Source organism: Ovis aries, chromosome 14 (assembly GCF_016772045.2).
Source record: "Ovis aries strain OAR_USU_Benz2616 breed Rambouillet chromosome 14, ARS-UI_Ramb_v3.0, whole genome shotgun sequence".
NCBI lineage: Eukaryota > Metazoa > Chordata > Mammalia > Artiodactyla > Bovidae > Ovis > Ovis aries.
In genome coordinates, this window is record NC_056067.1 from 43,075,583 (window position 1) to 43,098,767 (window position 23,185).

The following is a 23,185-nucleotide window of genomic DNA, read 5'->3' on the forward strand; positions in this document are numbered from 1 at the left end:
TCACTCTCCACTTTCACTTTCATCAAGAGGCTCTTTAGTTCCTCTTCACTTTCTGCCATAAGGGTGGTGTCATCTGCATATCTGAGGTTACTGATATTTCTCCTGGCAATCTTGATTCCAGCTAGTGCTTCTTCCAGCCCAGCATTTCTCATGATGTACTCTGCATATAATTTAAATAAGCAGGGTGACAGTATACAGCCTTGACATACTCCTTTTCCTATTTGGAACCAGTCTGTTGTTCCATGTCCAGTTCTAACTGTTGCTTCCTGACCTGCATACAGATTTCTCAAGAGGCAGGTCAGGTGGTCTCATATTCCCATCTCTTTCAGATTTTCCACAGTGTATTGTGATCCACACAGTCAAAGGCTTTGGCATAGTCAATAAAGCAGAAATAGATGTTTTTCTGGAACTCTCTTGCTTTTTCCATGATCCAGCAGATGTTGGCAATTTGATCTCTGGTTCCTCTGCGTTTTCTAAAACCAGCTTGAAAATCTGGAAGTTCACGGTACATGTATTGCTGAAGCCTTGCTTGGAGAATTTTGAGCATTACTTTACTAGCGTGTGAGATGAGTGCAATTGTGCAGTAGTTTGAGCATTCTTTGGCATTGCCTTTCTTTGGGATTGGAATGAAAACTGACCTTTTCCAGTTCTGTGGCCAAGGTTCGTAGCTGTGCTTAACAGGAGGAATAGGGAGCAGTGTATTGACTCCGTCTTGTCCAGAACTGCAAGGGCAACACAAACACTTTCCCCAAACTTTTGTACTAAATAAAATGGTCTTTTATGATACACGGAACTTATCTGAAATGAGAGTCCCATCCTGGAGTAGAGTCAGTGACAAATTTTGGATTCAGAGGAGGGCTGGCTATTTACCTCCAGTAAATGCTGGGATGGTTCTTACCCCACCAGGCACTGGGACTTGGACATTTTAAGCCTGGAGACCCCTGAGAAGCTGACTTTTCTTCTCCTTTGATCCTACTCAGTTTGTATACTTCAAAGAACCCACACAGAGTCTAAAACTCTGACTTGGGTGCTAGAAAACAATTTATTCAACCTCTTCTTCAGTTTGAATTGATATTATAATCCAGGCTACTCAGATGCTCAATTGTGTTCATAGTTTAGATTGAAAACCCTATTTGTTACAGGAGATGAGAATCATAGGGAAAATACTTTGAGGATCATGAAAGAAAACAAAAAGCAGAATTCTGACGATTTTTTTTTTTTCCTAAAAGATAAGATAGTCTGGGCTTCCCTGGAGGCTCAGTGGCAAAGAATCTGCCTGCCAATGCAGGAGCCATCGATTAGGTCTCTGATCCCGGAAGACTCCGCATGCTGTGGGGCAACTAAGCCTGTGTGCTACAGCTATGGAGCTTGTACTCTAGAGCCCAGAAGCCGCAGCTGTTGAGCCTACAGACCACAACTTCTGAAACCCGCTCACCTAGAGCCCATTCTCTGCAACAGGAGAAGCCACAGCAATGAGAAGTCCTCACACCACAACTAGAGAGTAGCCCCCACTCGCCACAACTAGAGAAAGCCCATGAAGCAACAAAGACCCAACACCGCCAAAAATAAATAAAATTTAAAAAGACATTTAAAAATTGAGAATAAATAGCCCCAAACTTTACTAATTAAATGCCCAACATTAAAATATACTTTAGTGGCACTGAAGACAGATAAGGAGAGAGGGAGAGGGAAAAAGAGAGCATTTGGTGTGAGGAGAAGTAAGGGGAGTGAGTGAGAGAGGGGTGGTGAAGATGAGGGGAAGGAGCCACGCCCCCCTGCCCGTGACAGAAAGGAGGGGAAGTGGGGAGCAGAGGAGACCCACCTTAAACCTGAAAGGCTATTAGTCCATTAACTGTCACAGACAATGTTTCCACCTGCTCTTTTTTTCTGAAGCCTCAAGCAGCTCTGAATAGGGTGGTGGTTCTCTTGTGCCCCCGTGGACATTTGGCAGTGTCTGGGGGACATTCTTTGGTTGTGATAATTGGGTATGGAGGCTACCAGCATGTGCTAAGGGGTGCCCAGGGATGTTGCTAAACATCCTACAATGCATAGGACATCCCCCTACCACAAAAAAATATCCAGTCAAAAAGATCAATATTGCCATTATTGGGACCTCCTGGAATAGTGTAACATAGTTAGATTAATTAATATTTGGATCATAGTAAGCAGTGATCAAACAAGTGATATCCATTAAGTCACAAGGCATCAGCTCCAATGCCCATTCCACTCACCTCCACTTTAAATATGTCTCTGGATTCTCCAGGAGTGACATGCTAATGTGTGAACCCTCTCATATGTATTGCAGGGCACATAACAATGCCATCTCAAACTGTTGTTTCACCTTCAGTGGCCATTTCCTGTGTACAAGCTCCTGGGATAAAACCTTGAAAATATGGAATGTCCATACTGGGGAGTTTCGAAACCGTGGAGCCTGTGTGACTCTGATGCAGGGCCATGAAGGTTGCGTGAGCTCCTGCCACTTTGCCAGAGACAGTGAGTAATTAACACATCAAAGGATTCCACACCGTGGGACTGCTGGGGCCAAGCTCCTCATGTTCCATTCACATGGACCCTCCTTAGGACAGAAAGGCTTTCCAATGATGCCCACAGCGAGGGTGGATTTATTTTCCTCAAGAATCAGGAGAGAGATGCGCAAGTTTGCAAGTGACAGATACTCAGCTTGATGCAGCCAAGGCAACAGAGTATCTATTAAGTTCCGTAATGAGGAGTCCAAGAGCTGATCGCCCTTCAGGAGTAGCTGGATCCAGACACTCAGACAATGCTCTCAGGAAGCCAACTCTTCCACTCTGCCCACCCCACCCCCCGCCCAGCTCCGTTTCTCTTCTGTATTGACCTTTCTCCTCAGAGAGGCAAAGATGGCCTCTGGTGGTCCAGGCCAACAACGGTTTTGGCTACTGACAGTCCTAGAGGAAGAGAGACCCTCTTTCTGATGGCACCCACATAAGTCCCAGGGAAGACTCCCATTGGTTCAGCTGACACATACCCATCTGTGAACCCGCCCCTTTCACAGGGAATGGAAGTCTCTGATTGGCCAGGCCTGGGAATCTTACCCATCCTTGGAGCTTGAGGTCAGTGTCGTGCCTTCTGAACCAGAGGCACTGAGAATAGTGAGGGGTGTTTCCCCATGGGACATTGTGGAGCCTTCCTGATAAAGAGGCATAGATGCGACCAGGAACAATGACAGGAAACAGCCAGGAGCAGCTGGCTTCAGTGAGGGCCATGACTGTTCCTGACATCCAGGAGCCAAAATGTTGTGCTCCCCAATCCTGGTGGGGAGTGGGGTTTGCTCTGTGTGACAGGGGCTGGGGGCGGGATGCTACCCAACCAATACGCACATAGTCAGGGCCTGACTTGTGACATGTTTCCTTCTTCAGAAGTAGCATCTCTATAAGTCAGACCCTCCTATGAGGTATCCCACCAGCTTCTGTCTTTGGCTTTCTATTTAGGTTTCAGAGTTGTATATAGTCAGTTGTCACTATTTGCAGATTCTGTATTTGTGAAGTTACCTACTGGGTAAAGTTTATTTGTAACCCTAAAATCAATACTTACGGCACTTTTGCAGCCATCCATGGATACGTGCAGAGCAGCCACGAATTTGCCATATACACGTGTTCCCAACTGAGATTGAATGAGGTGACCCTCTGCCTTCTTTCAGTTCTCTTATCATAAGATGTCTTTTTTGTGATCTATTTAGTTCCACTTTTTTTTTCCATTTTGTGCTTTTTGCTTATGATTTTGCTGTTTAAAGAGGCCCCCAAACATAGTGCTGTAGTACTGTCCAGGATCCTAACTGTGTGAAGCCTGTGATGTGCTTTACAGGGAAACACAAGTTAGGTAAGCATTGTTCAGGCATGAGTTATAATGCCAGGGGCTATGGATTCAATGTTAACAAATAAGCAGTATGTGTTAAATAAGGCATCTGTAAACAGAATCAGACAGAAAACAAAGTTAAGAATTGATTGGCTGATGAAAATATTATGACCAGAGGCTCACTGGAACTTAACCCCACATTTTCCCTATGGCCAGTCATTCATTGAGTGTTTGAGATGACTTTGTAGAGCATAACTACCATGAACATTGAGAAAAAGTGAAAGTGTTAGTTGCTCAGTCGTGTCCAACTCTTTTCGACCCCATGGACTGTACCTCACTAGGCTCCTCTGTCCATGGGATTTTCCAGGCAAGAATACTGGAGTGGGTTGCCATTCCTTTCTCCAGAGGACCTTCTCAACCCAGGAATCGGACCTGGGTCTATCTGCGTTGCAGGTAGATTCTTTACCATCTGAGCCACCAAGGAAGCCCAACTCTAACTGACTGGGGGTTCTTGAGTCACACCAAGAAGAGGGTTGAGTGTCCTCAGCCACAGTGGCACCTCACAGATGCATCCTCAGCCTGCCTTGGCCTCACCAGAGGAGGAAGCAGTTGGCTGAGGAAGGTTACCCCCTGAGATGCTTTCATTTGTGTTCCAGCCTCTTTTCTCGTGTCTGGAGGGTTCGACAAGACCGTGGCTATTTGGGATGTAGAAGAAGGCTACCGGAAGCTCTCCTTGAAGGTACCAATGCCAGTATCAGATAGAAGATCTGAGCGTCATTCTTTTTTTTAAAAAATATATATATTTATTTTATTTCTTTGTTTGACTGTGCTAGGTCTTAGTTGTAGCACATGGGATCTTTTTTTCAGTTGCAGCATGCTGGATCTTTGGGCTTCCCAGGTGGCACAAGTGGTAGAGAACCCTCCTGTCAGTGCAGAAGACATGGGTTTGATTCTTGAGTTGGGAAGATCCCCTGGAGAAGGAAATGGCAACCCACTCCAGTATTCTTACCTGGAAAACTCCATGGACAGAGGAGCCTGGCGGGCTACAATCCCTGGGATCGCAAAAGAGTCGGACACGAAAAAAAAAAAAAAAGAGTCGGACACGACTCAGCACCCACAAGGAACTAGTAAGTAAGCTGGATCTTTAGTTGTGACATGTGAGATCTAGTTCCCTGACCAGGGATTAAACTGGGTCCCCAGCACAGGGAACGCGGAGTCTTAACCACTGGACCACCAGGGAAGTCCCTGAGCTTCATTCTTTAGTCATTTCATATTGGGTGCTGGGGATACAACAGTGAGACAGACCTAAATGTTCCCAACGGAACTGACACCTCTGTGGGGAATGACAGACAAGAAAACCAGCAAACACATCCTCAACAGTGATGAGCGACACAGAGAACCCACAACAGGGTGATGTAATAGACTCCAGGGATTAATCCATAGTGGGTGGGTCAGGAGGGCCTCTCGGAGAAGGTGGCATTTGAGCTGAGAACTGGAGGGCAAGGAGAGACTGGATGAGTGAGGATCTTGGGGAAAGACATTCCAGGAAAGTGGAGCAGTAAAGGCAAAAACTCTGAGTAGGGGCTGTGTCTGCAAATGGCAGGAATCCCTATGCAGAGGAATGAATGTCATCATGAGGCGTGCACAGACAGCTGTGAGTTCCAGAATGGTGGGTGTCGACTGGGTGCTTTTGGCTGCAAGTTAGAGGAGACTCAACTCCAAGTGGCTTTGTGATATGGAGGTGGATTATTCAGCACAGCGAGAATCCAGAGGGTAGGCAGTTCCAGAACTGGTGCCTCTGCTCCAGTTGCCCCCATGCCAAGATTTTTGCGCACTCCTTGGTCTTGTGATCGCGTGGCCACCTTTGCGTGTGAATGCAGGAGACGCTCAGGGCTGTTCTGTGTCTCCCTCTTCTCTGTGGGTTTGGAGAGGCCAGGGGAGCTTACATCATAGCACATAAACATTCAACCTCACTGTGGTTAAAAGTCCCTTTTGCTCCCACCAGGTCATTCTTCTCTCCGCTTTCCCTTCTCTCCTCTCTCTATTATTCTACCCTCAAATTCCTGCCCTGTTGTTAAATGCACAGCAGTTTAACCTAACTCTTACTTCTTTTCTTCTTACCATACCTCACCATCCACCTCTTTCCATTTGGGAAAGACCAAAGAATGAAAAAGATGCTGACATGGAGCTCCAACATCATTAAGTGTCTGAACCAGCAAGTATTTATCTCCTCTAAACTCCATTTACTGGAGGAAATTAACCCCATGTACTTAAGTCACAGTGGGTAGATTTGCAGTTACTTGAAGCCAAATGCTCCCTTAGCAATAGGACTACTGAGTGATATTTCCTAGAACAAAGAAAGCAGACAAAAAACTGCAAAATGTGCTCTGTGACCAGCTGGGAATATAATTTTTTTCCCATTGTGTTAAGCACCAGAGTACTATTTAAAAAAACACATATGGTGCTGTGAAATACACATGAATCACAAGCCTTTACACTTTGTAGACCTTAAATGTCTTGGGTGAAACCAGGGACACACAATTAGTTGCTTTCAAAACCAGGCAAGGTTGAATTCTTGACTTTGTTTTTCAGTTCTTGTTGTTCTTTCAAAGGTGTTTTTTTCCCCTCTAGTCCTCTTAAAACTCTACTTTTCTTCAGGGCCATAATGACTGGGTGATGGATGTTTCCATTAGCAACAACAAGAAATGGATCCTTTCTGCTTCAAAGGTAAAAGTGGCCAACCTTTCAGTGACTTAAAATCTCTATTACATTTGTGAGAATTGTTGTTAGCAGAAATGGGCCCCTGTCAAGTAAGATCCCTGAGCATTTCAGTCTGAAAGCCACACCTGGCCAGGCTGTCCCCATCCACGGAGCTGCCTGAAAATGTGGAAACTGGGTCTTTCCATTTGCTCAGGTGAGAAGTTGCCAGGTATTTCTCTGCACCATCGTTATTTGAACTTTGTTGGAGCAAGAGCCTGTTCAAACTGGCAAATGATGGACCCAACTGGGGGCTTTGGAGGGAAAGGGGTCAGCTTGTGGATAAGCAGATCACTCTGAGGTTCCAGGAGGGTCTTCCCTCTCTACTCTCTGCATCCTTTGATTCCCATGCCAAGGGCACATAATGACCAGCCTGGGACATCCTGAGGGCTGTCCTCCATGTGTGAGCACCAAAGAAGTAGGGTCCCACCTTGTCCCCCAACCTTAATTAGAATCATCTCATTCTCTAGATTGGGGGTTTCTAAGTGTATAAAAATGTGGATAAGACCCTGCCTGCCACGATCAACTTGTTAGAGAGCCAATGCAGGAGACTGCAACACCTGATTAAAAAAAAAAAAAGAACAATAATATAATACATAATAAAAATTTTATGCCAATGTGTTGTTACTTTAGCATAAAAATATGAAAAATGATTATGTCAATTATATCACAATAAAGCTAGAAAAAGTAAAAATACAAGCAAAGTATCAAAAGAGTATTTATTTAAAAATATTTACTTTTCTGTCACATAAATACAATTATTTAAACAAAATAACACTTGAACTAGTCAATAACAGTATTAGTAGTAACCAATAATAGGATAATTAAGCAAATATGGTTAAGAAAAATATGCTTTGTGATATTTCTTTCTGTCTTTTGATATAGCAATTTATTTTGACTAAAAAAAGACTTTATTGGTTATTTAAAAGATTTTTTTAAGTTTTTTATGTGGATCACTAAAAAAAAATCTGTATTGAATTTGTTACAATATTATTTCTGTATTATGTTTTGGTATTTTTGGCTGCAAGGCATATGGGATCTTAGCTTCCCTGACCCAGGATCAAACCTACACTCCTTGCATTGGAAGGCAAAGTCTTAACCACTGGACCACCAGGGAAGTCCCTTTATTGATTAGTTAAAATTTACAGACTATATTATTGTACATTCTTAAGATATATAAATGTAAAACTTTTTAAAAAGAGAATATAAATACAATAAGATTGGTTAGACAGATACTTTATGTATTTATCTTTTCCAGCTTTATTGATATATAATTGATATGTAACATCATGTCAGATTAAGAGGTACAAGGTGTGATTTGATGCACATATATATTGCAAATGCTTGCCACCATTTGTACTGCGCTAAGTTGCTTCAATCATGTCCCACTCTTTGTGAACCTATGGGCTGTAGCCCACCAGGCTCCTCTGTCCATGGGATTCTCCAGGCAAGAATACTGGAGCGGGTTGCCATACCTTCCTCCAGGGAATCTTCCCGAGCCAGGTATCAAACCCAGTTCTCCTTGCAGGCAGATTCTTCACCGCTGAGCCAGCGGGGAAGCCCAGTTGTTAGTTGCTCAGTTGTGTCTGACTCTTTGCAAGTCTATGGACTGTAGTCTGCCAGGTTCCTCCTCCGTCCATGGAAATCTCCAGGCAAGAATAATGGAGTGGGTAGCCATTTCCTTCTCCGGGAGATCTTCCCAACCCAGGGATCAAACCCCGGTCTCCTTGTTTTGCACGCGGATTCTTCACTGTTGGAACCACCAGGGAAACCCTCTTACCACCATAGCCTGAGCTCCACCACGTCATATAATTAGCATTTCTATTTTTGTAACAAGAACATTTAAGATCTACTCTGTTAGCATATTTCAAATATATTATACAGGGTTATTATCTGTAATCACCATGCTGTACATTAGAGCCCCAGAACTTGTTAATCTTATAATTGAAAGTTTGTATCCTTTGACCCAAATAGCTCTCCATTTCCCTCCTGCTCCCTCCCAGCCTCTGGTAACTGCTACTCTACTCTCTGTTTTTATAAATTTCTTTCTTTCTTTTTTTTTTTTTTTTTAAGATTCCACATATCATTGAGATCACACAATACTTGTCTTTTTCTGTCTGACTTATTTCATTTAGCATAATGCCCTCAACATTCATCCTTGTCACAAATGGTGGAATGTCCTCATTTCTGATGGCCTAATAATATCCTATACACACACACACACACACACACACACACACACACATATATACTACGTCTGCTTTATCCATTCATTCATTGTTGAGTGTTTAGCTTGTTTTCATACCTTGGTTATTATGAGTGATGCTGCAATGAACACGGGGGTGCAGATGTCTCTTTGAGATCCTGTGTTCATTTCCTCTGGATATACACCCAGAAGAGGGATTCCTGGATCATGTGATAGTTCCATTCTCAATTTTTTTTTTGAGGCTCCTCCAAAACTTTTTTCCATAGTGCCTATACCAATTTACATTGCAACCTGCAGTTCATAACAGTTCCCTTGTCTCCATATTCTCACCAACACTTAACTTTTTGATATAGCCATTCTAACAGTAAGGTGATAGCTCATTGTGGTTTTGATTTACATTTCCTTAATAATTAGTGATGCTAAGCACACATGTACCTGTTGGTCATTTGTAAGTCTTTTTTGGAAAATTGCTTATTCAGTTTCTCTTTTATTGCTATTGTTGCTATTGAATTCTGTGAGGTTTTTTTTTTATCAGTTTTGAATATAAATATTTTCTCTTTATGGTTTCAGGGCTTATGTTTAAATCTTTAATTCATATGAGTTAATTTTTTTTGAGCTGTATAGATAGGGGTCCAATTTCATTCTTCTCTTCTCTATGTGGTTATCTAGTTCTCCCAGCACCCCTTTTTTGTGGGAGAGGGCGAGGGTGGGATGATTAGGGAGAATGGCATTGAAACATGTATATTATCATATGTGAAACGAATCACCAGTCCAGATTCGATGCATGAGACAGGGTGCTCAGGGCTGGTGCACTGGGATGACCCTGAGGGATGGAATGGGGAGGGAGGTGGCAGGGGGGTTCAGGATGGGGAACACATGTACACCCATGGCTGATTCATGTCAATGTATGGCAAAACCACTACAATATTGTAATTAGCCTCCAATGCAAACAAATAAATTTATATTTAAAAAATCATTTTCTTTTTAAACGTTTATTTTTTAATTAAAGGATGATTGCTTTACAGGGATGATTGTTTTCTGTCAAACCTTAACATGAATCAGCCATAAGTATACATATGTCCCCTCCCTCTTGAAACTCCCTCCCATCTCCCTTCCCACCCCACCCCTCTAGGTTGGCCACAGCCCCTGTTTGAGTCTCCTGAGACATACAGCAAATTCCCATTGACTATCTATTTTATATATGGTAATGTAAGTTTCCCTGTTACTGTCTCCATACATCTCACCCTCTCCTCCCCTCTCCTCAAGACCATAAGACTGGTCTCTATGTCTGTTTCTCCATTGCTGCCCTGCAAATAAATTCTTCGATACCATCTTTCTAGATTCTGTATATATGCATTAGTATATGATATTTATCTTTCTCTTTCTGACTTACATCACTCTATACAATAGGCTCTAGGTTCATTCACCTCATTAGAGCTGATTCAAATGCGTTCCTTTTTATGGCTAGTAATATTCCACTGTGTACACGATCACAGCTTCTTTATGCATTCGTCTGTTGATGGACACCTAGGTTGCTTCCATGTTCTAGCTATTGTAAATAGTGCTTCAGTGAACAATGGGATACATGTGTCTTTTTCAGTTTTGACTTCCTCAGGGTATATGCCTAGGAGTGGGATTCCCAGCATTACTTTTGAAGAGACTACTCTTTGCCCATTGAGTAGTCTTGGTTTCCTCATCAAATTATTCACTGTATAAGTGAGGGTTTGTTTCTGGGCTCTATTTTTATGCTAGTACTGTATTGTTTTGGAGAAGGAAATGGCAATGCACTCCCGTATTCTTGCCTGGAGAATTCCATGGACAGAGGAACCTGGCGGGCTACAGTCCATGGGGCTGCAATGAGCTGGACACAACTGAGTGACTAGCACACACCATATTGTTTTGGCTACTGTGTTGCTGTTGTTCAGTTGCTCAGTCGTGTCTGACTTGTTGCAACCCATGGACTGCAGCACACCAGGCCTCCCTGTCCTTCACCATCTCCCAGAGCCTGCTCAAACTCATGTCCATTGAGTTAGTGATGCCATCCAACCCTCTCATCCCCTGTCAACCCCTTCTCCTCCTGCCCTCAATCTTCCTCAGCACCAGGGTCTTTTCCAATGAGTTGGCTCCTCACATCAGGTGGCCAAAGGATTGGAGCTTCAGCATCAGTCCTTCCAATGAATATTCAGGATTGATTTCCTTTAGGATTAACTTGTCTCATACTTAAAATCTGTGATTTTATGGTAGGCTAACATTTTAACATCCTTTCTATGACTAGCAATGATAATAGCCATCTTGTAGGCATATGTTTAAGGATGATATCTTCTTCCATTTCTGTAAAACCTCTGTTTTTGTTAGTAGTAAGTGCTTCTGCACATTTTGAGAAAGTTGAAAAATGACTAAAAAAACTTTGCTTGGGAGAGGCCTAACACCACAGGTAAGCAAAGAAGATTCCTTTGTAGGATGTGCAGGCCCTTTGACTGGTAGGATATTTTCATTTATTTTGGTACGTTAATAAATGGAATTTCCCAGAATTCACATTTTGGGAATTTGTAGGAATATGTACATGTCTGAGGAATATGTAGATAGATGAGCAGCATCTGGTTTGTATTTGTGTAAGACGTCAACATGTTTCTGTTTTATATTTTCTACAGTTTCATTAAAATCTTTATAGAAATGAAGATGATATGAAACCCCACCTTTTGAATCAAGTGTCTAAGAGCTAGGGGGAGCTTTTTCATTGTTGTCATTGTCACAGCTGGACAAATCACTCAATATATTGCAGACCAGAGGTCCCTAACCTTTTCGGCACCAGGGACTGCTTTCATGGAAGACAGTTTTCCCATGGACTGGAGTGGGGGATGGTTTCAGGATGATCCAAGCATATTACATTGATTGTGCACTTTATTTCTATTGTTATTACATTGTGATCTATAATGAAATAATTATACACTCACCATAATGCAGACCAGATCATCAGACATTGGATTCTCATAAGGAGTGTGCAACCTACATCCCTCACCTGTGCAGTTCACTGTAGGGTTTTTGTGTCTATGTGAATCTGAAGCCACCACTGATCTGAGAGAAGATGGAGTTCCAGTGATGGGGAGCAACTGTAAACATAGGTGAAGCTTCACTGGCCGGCCTGCCATGCACCTCCTGCTATGCAGACCAGTTCCAACAGGCCATGGACCGGTACCATGGCCCAGGGTTTGGGGACCCCTGCTGTAGCGGGCATGGCTGTTGATAAAATCTAACAGCTCTGCACTGTAAGGGCCAGCGTGTATGTCACCAAACTTTCTCCTTTTGTTTTCCCACAGGATATTTACTTGTAAGTGCAAAGTCAGAAAATGAAACATGACTCAGCATGCTATAGTAAATCACCACGGACTTCACCGCCTAACAGAAATTTATTATCTGAGAGTTCTGTAAGATAGAAGTATGACAAGTTCTTACTGGGATAAAATTAACATGTCAGTAGGATTGTATTCCCTGCTGGAGGCACTAGGCAATAATCCACTTCTTTGCCATTTCCAGCTTCTAGAAGCCAGTCACATTCCCTGGTTTGGGGCCCCTTCTTCCGGCCTCAAAGCCAGCAACATTGTATCTCTCTGTGCCTTTCTTCAGTTGTTACTTACTCCTCTGACTAGAATTTCCACTTTGAGAAAACTCTGTGGTTACTTTGGGCCATACAGATAACCCAGAACAATCTACCTATTTTAAGATCATCTGCTTAGCACACTTAATTCCCTCCGCAGCCTTAATTCCCTACTGTCATGAAATCTATCGTATTCCCAGGTTTGGGGGATTAAGATGTGGACTTCTTTGGGGGTGGGGGTAGGGTTGCTGCTGCTGCTGCTGCTAAGTCGCTTCAGTCATGTCCGGCTTCAGTTGCGTCTGACTCTCTGCGACCCCATAGACGGCAGCCCACCAGGGTCTCCCATCCCTGGGATTCTCCAGGCAAGAACACTGGAGTGGGTTGCCATTTCCTTCTCTAATGCATGAAAGTAAAAAGTCAGAGTGAAGTTGCTCAGTCGAGTGGGACTCTTTAACAACCTCATGGACTGCTGCCCACCAGGCTCCTCCATCCATGAGATTTTCCAGGCAAGAGTACTGGAGTAGGGTGCCATTGCCTTCTTCAGGGGTAGGGTTGGGGGAGAACATTATTTTGCCAACCACATTCAGTTTCATAATCAAAGAAATGATGACACAGTAGATCTGAGTGGTATTCCCAAATTAGTTCAGTGACCAGTTTTTAGGAGCGTAGAACTCTTTTTTAAAAATCGATTTTATTTTTTAGAGCAGTTTTAGGTTTATATAAAAATTGAGCAAATCATACAGAGTTATATTATAGCCCTACTCTCGAGTTGCCAGTATTATTAATACCTTGCATTAACTGTGGTATACTTATCACCACTAATGAACCAATGTTGATATATAATTATGAATTAACGTCCATGGTTTAAGTTTCACGCTTTATGTTGTGTCCAGTCCAGTTCAGTCACTCAGTCATGTCTGACTCTTTGCGACCTCATGAACCACAGCACACCAGGCCTCCCTGTCCATCAACAACTCCCGGAGTCTACCCAAACACATATCCATTGAGTTGGTGATGCCATCCAACCCTTTCATCCTCTGTTGTCCCCTTCTCCTCCTGCCCTCAATCTTTCCCAGCATCAGGGTCTTTTCAAATGAGTCAACTCTTCGCATCAGATGGCCAAAGTATTGGAGCTTCAGCTTCAACATCAGTCCCGCCAATGAACACCCAGGATTGATCTCCTTTAGAATGGATTGGTTGGATCTCCTTGCAGTCCAATGGACTCTCAAGAGTCTTCTCCAGCACCACAGTTCAAAAGCATCAATCCTTCAGTGCTCAGCTTTCTTCACAGTCCAACTCTCACATCCATACATGACCACTGGAAAAACCATAGCCTTGGCTAGACGAACCTTTGTTGACAAAGTAATGTCTCTGCTTTTTAATATGCTGTCTAGGTTGGTCATAACTTTCCTTCCAAGGAGTAAGCGTCTTTTAATTTCATGGCTGCAATCACCATCTGTAGTGATTTTGGAGCTCCCCAAAATAAAGTCTGACACTGTTTGCACTGTTTCCCATCTATTTCCCATGAAGTGATGGGACTAGATGCCATGATCTTCATTTTCTGAATGTTGAGCTTTAAGCCAACTTTTTCACTCTCCACTTTCACTTTCATCAAGAGGCTCTTTAATTCCTCTTCACTTTCTGCCATAAGAGTGGTGTCATCTGCATATCTGAGGTTATTGATATTTCTCCTGGCAATCTTGATTCCAGCTTGTGCTTCTTCCAGCCCAGCGTTTCTCATGATGTACTCTGCATATAAGTTAAATAAGCAGGGTGACAATATACAGCCTTGATGTATTCCTTTTCCTATCTGGAACCAGTTTGTTGTTCTATGTCCAGTTCTAACTGTTGCTTCCTGACCTGCATACAGGTTTCTCAAGAGGCAGGTCAAGTGGTCTGGTATTCCCATCTCTTTCAGAATTTTCCACAGTGTATTGTGATCCACACAGTCAAAGGCTTTGGCATAGTCAATAAAGCAGAAATAGATGTTTCTCTAGAACTCTCTTGCTTTTTCGATGATCCAGTGGATGTTGTGTGGTGTGGGTTTTGCCAAAATCACATCATGTTCTCACCATCACAATATCATACAGAACAATTTCACTGTCCTAAAAATTCAAAACTCCTTGTGCTATAACTGTTCACCCCTCCCCTTCTTCCCCAGAACCCCTGGCAACCATGGGCCTGTTTACTGGCTCCATATTTTTGCCTTTTGCATAATCTTATGTAGTTGGAATCATATAGTATGTAGCCTTTTCAGAGGTGGTTTCTTTCATTTAGAAATACGTATTTAAGGCTCCTCCTTTTGGTGACTTGACAGCTCTCTTCTATTTTTTCTCACTGAATAATATTCTGTCACATAAATGAACTACAATTTCTCTATTCTCTTATTCAGGGACATCTTGTTTGTTTCCACTCTTGGGGATGTGAGACTTCCAGTGCTAAGGCTAGGATAGTGCTAGACAAACTGGGACAGTTGGTCACCCTAACTCTATCACTCTGCAGGTGGAAGTTCTCTGCATGTAACCTGGATGCCATGCACCTCCCTGGGTCGTCCCAGCCTAATGAGCCCATTTTGTGACTGCTGGTTTCTTATTTAACTTGTTTTAGGATCGGACTGTGAGGCTATGGAATATTGAAGAAATTGACCAAATTCCCTTGGTAATCGAGCACAAAAAGACCCGGGGCTTAAAGGTGAAACAGGTTGGTATTGGGTAAAACAAAGCCAAATGAAGGCTTTCATTAATTCTCTCTACAAATTGATTTATTTTTTGAACAAATATTTCTTGGACAACTGGGGATAAAACTATGAACAGACTGAAATTTTTGCCCCGAGGGAGCTTACGTTTCTAAAAGGGGAGATAAACAATAATAAAGAAATAAGAAACTTATGTAGTAATTCACATGGTCATAGGTACTTTGGAGGAAAATAACAGGACGGGAAATGGGAGGGCTGGTGGTATGCCATTCTAAATGGGGGTCAGGAGAGGTCTCATTGAGAAGGTGACATTTGTTCAAAGATTTGAAGGTAGTGGGGGAGGCGTGAGCTCTGAGCTGTGAAGCTGTTTTAGGGGAAGAACATCCCAGCAGAGGGAACAGCCCATGTGGAGACCCTGAGGCAGGACTGAGCCTGGTGCTGAAGCATGGAATGAGTGGGAGGACATCCTGGAGGAATGGCTGGCGCACAGCTGGACTCTGTGTGGGCCTCCTAAGCTCCGTCAGCAGAACCCTGGCCAGGTCCCCAGTGCCCCGTTTCCCATGGATGGAACTCAAGTCCCAGTTCTCTGGTGGATGATTATGGTGGGCAGAGCTGTTTCACCAGGTGTAGCCAGGATGAGCCCTGGGCACTGGAGGCCAATGCCTGCTGGGGCCTTGCAGTGCAGGCACCTGGCTACCCCTTCACGAAGCTGAGGAGTCCCTGGGGCCCTTGTGAATCCTGGAATCCCCCAGGTTTGTCTCTGTTGAGGAGGTCCCCCAGCTGGTAGCTACCACTTCTGGGGATGGCTAATTGGCTGAGTGCTGAAGAATGAACACTTTTGAACTGTGGAGTCTTTTGGAGAAGACTCTTGAGAGTCCCTTGGATTACGAGGAGATCAAATCAGTCCATCCTAAAGGAAATCAGTCCTGAAAATTCACTGGAAGAACTGATGCTGAAGCTGAAGCTCCAATACTTTGGCCACCTGATGCAAAGAGCCTACTCACTGGAAAAGACTCTGATGCTGGGAAAGATTAAAGTCAGGAGGAGAAGGGGTTGACAGAGGATGAGATGGTTGGATGGCATCACTGACTCAACGGACATGAGTTTGAGCAAACTTGGGGAGATAGTGAAGGACAGGGAGGCCTGTCATGCTGCAGTCCATGTGGTTGCAAAGAGTTGGACATGACTGAGTGATGGAACAACAATAGCAATTGGGGAATGGCACTGGGGGCAGGGAGGTGATGGGTGGGTCCCCCATGGAATCGCATCTTTGTGGCCAGCTGATCCTCATGGTCTTTGCAGCCATGTTGGCCCTTAGGCCCTGGAAGCTGACTGGCCACAGAGCAGTGCTTGTGTCTCCACCTGCCACCAGGGCAGGATCCAGGGACTGCCTCCTCTGAGCCCTGCTGTCCTGGGTTTGGGTCGTGGGGAATTATGGTATAGAATAAGGTAGGTAAAGGATCAAATACATTTCTTTCTTGTAAAAGGAAGGAAAGAAAGAAACCTACTTGAAGCTGTATGTCAAGGCTGTATATTGTCACCTTGCTGATTTAACTTATATGCAGAGTACATCATGAGAAACGCTGGACTGGAAGAAGCACAAGCTGGAATCAAGATTGCCAGGAGAAATATCAATAACTTCAGATATGCAGATGACACCATCCTTATGGCAGAAAGTGAAGAAGAACTAAAAGCCTCTTGATTAAAGTGAGAGGAGAGTGAAAAAGTTGGCATAAAGCTCAACATTCAGAAAACTAAGATCATGGTATCTGGTCCCATCACTTCATGGGAAATAGATGGGGAAACAGTGTCAGACTTTATTTTGGGGGGGCTCCAAAATCACTGCAGATGGTGACTGCAGCCATGAAATTAAAAGACGCTTACTCCTTGAAAGAAAAGTTATGACCAACCTAGATAGCATATTAAAAAGCAGAGATATTACTTTGCCAACAAAGGTCCATTTAGTCAAGGCTATGGTTTTTCCAGTGGTCGTGTATGGATGTGAGAGTTAGACTGTGAAGAAAGCTGAGCACTGAAGGATCGATGCTTTTGAACTGTGGTGTTGGAGAAGACTCTTGAGAGTCCCTTGGACTGCAAGGAGATCCAACCAGTCCATCCTAAAGGAGATCAGTCCTGGGTGTGCATTAGAAGGACTGATGCTGAAGCTGAAACTCCATTACTTTGGCCACCTCATGCGAAGAGTTGACTCATTGGAAAAGACCCTGATGCTGGGAGGGATTGGGGGCAGGAGGAGAAGGGGACAACAGAGGGTGAGATGGCTGGATGGCATCACTGACTCGATGGACATGAGTTTGGGTGAACTCCGGGAGTTGATGATGGACAGGGAGGCCTGGTGTGCTGTGATTCATGGTGTGGCAAAGAGTCGGACATGACTGAGCAACTGAACTGAACTGAACTGAACTTAGAAGCTGTAGCAAAGATGAGCTTGCTGCATTTGACTTGCTCTGAATCAATGTGAGAAATCCTGGAGGCCAGGTTTCCCAGAGGACCTACCCTGGGTGGGGTTTGCCCCACCTCCCCTGCAGGCTTTGGGGCCCTAGGCAGGGCCAGGGTGACAAAGCATAGGGGCTTGGAGAGCCAGGGTGGAGGCTTGCCACCTGCAGGCTGGTCTCGGGGTACCGTGCTATGGTGGGATCCTCTGAGAGACCTCTGTTCATGGCCCAAGAGCCCTTCCCATGGTGCTGCTCACATGTTGGTGGGAAAATGTGACAAGCGAGCCATGCCACTGTACCCACTGTCCTCTGGGTGCTTCAGCCAGAAACAGGCTGAGACAGAGGAGGATGTTCAGCATCTTTATCATGTTCCTGCTTTGTTCAGAAGTCTTGCCTACTTGATGCTCAAAAGCAAGGTGTCCCTGGGATGTCAGGTAGTTAGGATACCCCTTGGCTCTGCAGTTTCGCTCTGCACAGAGCAGAGGGTGATAGTTAAGACACCCATCCCCAGTCCTTGCCATTGTCAAGTGGCTTTCCACTTCCCCCCTCCCTCTCATCCACTGCTGGGACCCCACAGCAGGGGACATGAGTTGGCAGGACCTGTGTAGCTTTTGTGAGGGAAGAGAGGGGAAAGCCTGAGCTCATTCTCTCTCAGTGGCCTGCAGTTTCCATCCTTGTGGGCTTAGAGACCCCAGAGAGGAGAGGCAGCTCTTGCCTTGGCCCGGCCCCAGGTGGTTGGATCAAGGGGAAGAATTCTAAACTGTATGCCTCGACCTCCTCTGATCAGCATCTCCTTTCTACTCTTTTAAAATATTTCATGTCAGTGTGAAGAATGTGACAGTCCTTTCTCCACCTATGAAAGTGACATCTTTTCTGAAACAGTCACCAAATGTGTGCTCTGCCGGATGAATGCAACGGACTTGTCAACAGAGGCCTCACAGTCATCAGAAGGGGAGGCCTCACAGTCATCAGAAGGGGAGGCCTCACTGTCAAGGGAGAGCAGCCCAGATGAGGACGGCTGATGGCCACAAGATCCTTTGGGTGACTTGAGCCCAGGTCACCTGTCACGTAGGCTTGGGGGCTCTGCAGAGACCTTTCTCTGGGGCCCCTCCCCAGTGGGTGGGCCCATCAGACTAAGTCAGGGGCCAGGCCAGGCTCTGGCTGGACTCCCACCACTGCTTGGCCTTCTCAGCTCCACAGCACCTTAGGGATCCCTTTGTCTGTAGTTTTCATGCAGAATAAATCTAGATGCTTTTGGAAAACAGCGTGTGCATTCTAGAAACATTTCTGCTATTTCTATGTCCTGCTGTTCATCCTGTCTCATTTCGGGAACATATTCTGATCTCTGGATTTGCCCTGTAAAGCAGTCATTGGGTGCTGGCACCAGCAACCCCTGAGGAAGGGTCTGTGGAATGAAGAGGAAGCTGTGTAGCCCCCTCTGTGGAAGGGACTGTACTGTGGCCCTGTGCTTGCCTCCCTGGCTGATGCGCCCAAATGGTCACCTGCCCAGAGCTGAGGAAGGTCTGGTTAGGCAGGTAGGTGAGGGCATTTCCATCACAGAATGCTGCTTGTTTTCTACCCCAGTGTCTTCAATTTCCAGAATGTCCAAGCATGTGTACAGCCTCCTTCCTGCTTCCACAGCATCAAATACAACGTAAACCAGTTACTTCACAAAGAGTGAAGGTTTCAGGTAAACAAGAAGGTATGGCATTTGGTATGGCTTACAGACTTTATTTTTGGGGGCTCCAAAATCACTGCAGATGGTGACTGCAGCCATGAAATTAAAAGACGCTTACTCCTTGGAAGGAAAGTTATGACCAACCCAGATAGCATATTCAAAAGCAGAGACATTACTTTGCCCACAAAGGTCCATCTAGTCAAGGCTATGGTTTTTCCTGTGGTCATGTATGGATGTGAGAGTTGGACTGTGAAGAAGGCTGAGCGCCGAAGAATTGATGCTTTTGAACTGTGCTGTTGGAGAAGACTTTTGAGAGTCCCTTGGACTGCAAGGAGATCCAACCAGTCCATTCTGAAGGAGATCAGCCCTGGGATTTCTTTGGAAGGAATGATGCTAAAGCTGAAACTCCATTACTTTGGCCACCTCATGCGAAGAGTTGACTCATTGGAAAAGACTCTGATGCTGGGAGGGATTGGGGGCAGGAGGAGAAGGGGATGACAGAGGATGAGATGGCTGGATGGCATCACTGACTCGATGGATGTGAGTCTGAGTGAACTCCAGGAGTTGGTGATGCACAGGGAGGCGTGGTGTACTGCGATTCATGGGGTCGCAAAGAGTCAGACATGACTAAGTGACTGAACTGAACTGAACGGGAGGCCCATCCCTGTAATAGGACACCAATCCCATTCCCTGGTGGCTCAGATGGTAAAATATCCGCCTGCATTGCGGGAGACCTGGGTTTGATCCCTGGGTTGGGAAGATCCCTGGTTGGAGGAGGGCATGGCAACTCTCTCCAGTACTCTTGCCTGGAGAATCCCATGGACAGAGGAGCTTGGCAGGCGACATCCTGGCTACCCCCATGGGGTGGCAAAGACTCCAATACAACTGAGCGACTCAGCACAGCACAGGATTTCCATCAACTATCATTAGTATGCCCCTTGGTCTCTCTTAAAAACTTAGGTGCAGGTTTGATTTACTTAATGTTAATTGACTGGCATCCTATAATTCTGTCCAAGAGCACCCTAACCCGGTAGTCATTGCCTGGGCAGGCCCTGTGCTTGGTGCTGCCCTCCTTCGTCACAACCGGGGTGACCGCCCAGCTTCAGCAGACTGTTCAGTATTTATCCATTAATTTACAAGAATGATGATGGATGATACACGGCAAAACTCCACTGAATGGCCTCCCAGTAACTGGACTCTTTTTGGAAGAGAAGTCTTATCCCTTCTCCCTCACACGAAGATATGCAGAGATAATTTTTCCTCACTGCGGAGGAGGATGGACAGCCTGCATGTACCAACACTGTCCCCAGGGACAGACACTTAGGTTGCTTCTCCTTTTTGACTATTACAAAATAGTCAGCTGGAATGAACCATCTTGTGTACATAGGTCTGCAGAGACTGACATTCCTCCTGTGGATGAAACTCTCCTACTGGAGAAATCTCTGGGTCAATGAATTAGCAGGTTTCGGGTTTGTTGCTGCTCAAAAGCCCTCTGAAAAGTGTTGCGACGAAGGGGCTGATGTGTCTGAGCGAGGAGCCCCAGAAGGCGTAAATAAGGAACCTTAGTCGGCAGGGCTCTGCTTTTCTCTGGCAGCAGAATCCTCCGACGTATGGTGTTGATGCTCCAAGGGCGGCAGCCTAGGCCCCTTGAAACTCTGGATCCTTCTGTGCTTATTCAGGGTCCCCTCAATGCCCCCGGATTCTTTCTGTGCTCAGAACCCGCGGAAGAGGCCCAGTGGAGGGCGTATGAGCCCCCAGAACTGGCGGCGCCGGAGATCACGGTGGCTAGTGTGCGGCCGAGGAGGGCAATCGGCTTCCCAGGCTGAGGGCGCCCGTGCTATGGGTCCGCCGCGTGGTCACCGTGGGACCAGCGCCGGGTGTGAGCCGAGACCCGACGCGGAGGCAGCCGGCGGCCAGGCAGCGCTCGCGGGGCCGGGATCTCTGGAGCGGGAGGGGCTCGGCCTTGCCGGACAGCCTGGGGCTTCCCTGCACCAGTTATGGAGGGCCGGGGACCGGATCTTGCGCGAGCATCCCCTAAAGACGGGCCATCCTAGCTCCACGTTGGTGAGCAGATACCACAACACTGAGATCACCGGGCCCCTCAGCTCACTGTCCGAGCTTCCGGTTTCAGAGTACCCCTGGTCTAAGTTGCCAGTGACCGAGACCTTACACTGCGCACGCGTCATCCACCAACAAAATTTGTGCGCATGCGCACAGCCTATGTAGTAAACAGTGATGAGGAACAGTTTTGCAAGGAAGAAACGCAAGTGGCGCCGTGGCTTAGTTGGTTAAAGCGCCTGTCTAGTAAACAGGAGATCCTGGGTTCGAATCCCAGCGGTGCCTCAACCGAGCGTCCCGGCTCTCTTTTTGTTCACACCCAATTTTGCTGCGCCTCTACCCCTTTCCTCCTCGCTTTGGAGGTGTGACAGGAGGCTTTGTTGTAGTTCAGTCTCTGTCGCGTCTGACCCTTTGCGACCCGATGGATGGCAGCACGCCAGGCTTCCCTGGACTTCATTATCTCAGAGAGTTTGCTCAAACTCAGGTCCGTGGAGTCGGTGATGCCATGCACCCTAACCCTAACCGTCTCATCCTCTGTCTCCCTCTTCTACTGCCTTCAATCTTTCCTAGCATCAGGGAAAAGAGAGAGCATAATAAGCCATTTTAGTCAGCCCCTGCCCGTGGCGCGGTGGGGCGCTGGCCCTCCTCGGAGTCCCTAGAGTTTCTTGAGTGGCGGGGGATCATTGACTGGGGCTTCGGTGCCGAGGGGACGCTCGCTGGAGGCGCGGGAACACTTCGGGGTTGGAGACCTGCGCAAGTTCCGCGGCGGCTGCGCGGCGAGGCCGAGCCCTCGCGCTCCTCCACCGATTTCTCCGTGCTGGGCGCCCCTCACACAGGTCCCCCGACTTACTCCCCTCTCTCCAGCCACACGATCCAGACCATCGTTCCCCAGACTGAAAGACGGGTTCGATGAGGTCAAGGGAGGCCCAAAGTCGCCGGGGAGAAAGGAGGATTGAACCCCGCCAGAGCGACTCTCCGGAGATTAAAGTATGAAATTTCCAGGGAGGGAGCCTCGAATGGGACTCCCTGTGCCAAGCTTAGAGCCAGCTTCTCCGAGGTGCCCTCTGTGAGGCTGAATCCTAAGGCCCGGAGCTGCACAAGTAGATAGATGATTGTGGGTGCTGACCCCGAGCAATTGCACCGGAGTCTGGCGGGGGCAATGAGGCCTTGGAATGAGAAGAACAAGTTATCCAGGAATTCTCACGTCAACCTCAACAATATTCCTGTTAGATGCTTCAGGACAGTACCGACAAGTTGCAGAAATCGCAGTTTATGGCATCAGTGTCTGTACTCAGATCACCTGCTCCAGAAGCTGCACCTTTCTCGCCTTCTCCCATGGTTCTGAGTTGTGTGATTGTGTGTGTCTGTGTGTGTGGGGGGGTGTTTCCCTCTTTGTTGCCTGTCGGTTCTTGCCCTTTGCAGCTTGTTTGGTGTTGCAAAGGAAAACTTGTAGGAATAATTTGAGGCTTTGCATTTCTGATAGGAGAATCCTCCTAACCCAACTGGAGAAGACTTTATTGGTTATAGGGCTTGAGTCATTGTGGTGCTGCGTTTTTTTTTCTGGGACACTTTTACTGCTAGCCTGAGGTATTTGGAGTCAGTTTTGAGCATTTGCCTATTAGATAGATTAGGAGAGTCCTTGGTTGGGGAGTGTGAATCTGGGTCTTAGGGAAAGTCAGCTGGAGAAAAGCATCTGTGAGCCGTCATCCCTTTGTGCTGGCTTACCTGGTGGCTCAGGCGGTGAAGGATCCACCTGTAATGCAGGAGTCCTGGGTTTGATCCCTGGATTGGGAAGATTCCCTGGCAAAGGGAATGGCAACCCAATCCAGTATTCTTTTTTTTTTTTACATTTTTATTTTATTTTTTTGAAGGATAATTGCTTTACAGAATTTTGTTGTTTTCTGTCAAACTT

The 23,185-nt window shown here is 45.9% G+C and overlaps 1 protein-coding gene and 1 non-coding gene across 2 annotated transcripts in view; both read left to right on the plus strand.

The window, feature by feature from the left end:
- WDR88 (WD repeat domain 88) overlaps positions 1-18,746 on the plus strand; it is a 50,086-nt gene extending 31,340 nt beyond the window's left edge. The window contains exons 7-11 of the mRNA XM_004015620.6: positions 2,306-2,493; positions 4,488-4,570; positions 6,490-6,558; positions 14,997-15,089; positions 18,362-18,746. Of these exons, the coding sequence (XP_004015669.4) occupies positions 2,306-2,493; positions 4,488-4,570; positions 6,490-6,558; positions 14,997-15,089; positions 18,362-18,559 (631 nt within the window). The 3' untranslated portion in view covers positions 18,560-18,746. The remainder of the gene's footprint in view (positions 1-2,305; positions 2,494-4,487; positions 4,571-6,489; positions 6,559-14,996; positions 15,090-18,361) is intronic.
- Positions 18,747-21,484: 2,738 nt separating this feature from the next.
- TRNAT-AGU (transfer RNA threonine (anticodon AGU)) lies at positions 21,485-21,558 on the plus strand. The gene has a single exon. It is a non-coding gene; the product is annotated as a tRNA-Thr (tRNA).
- Positions 21,559-23,185: the final 1,627 nt, after the last annotated feature.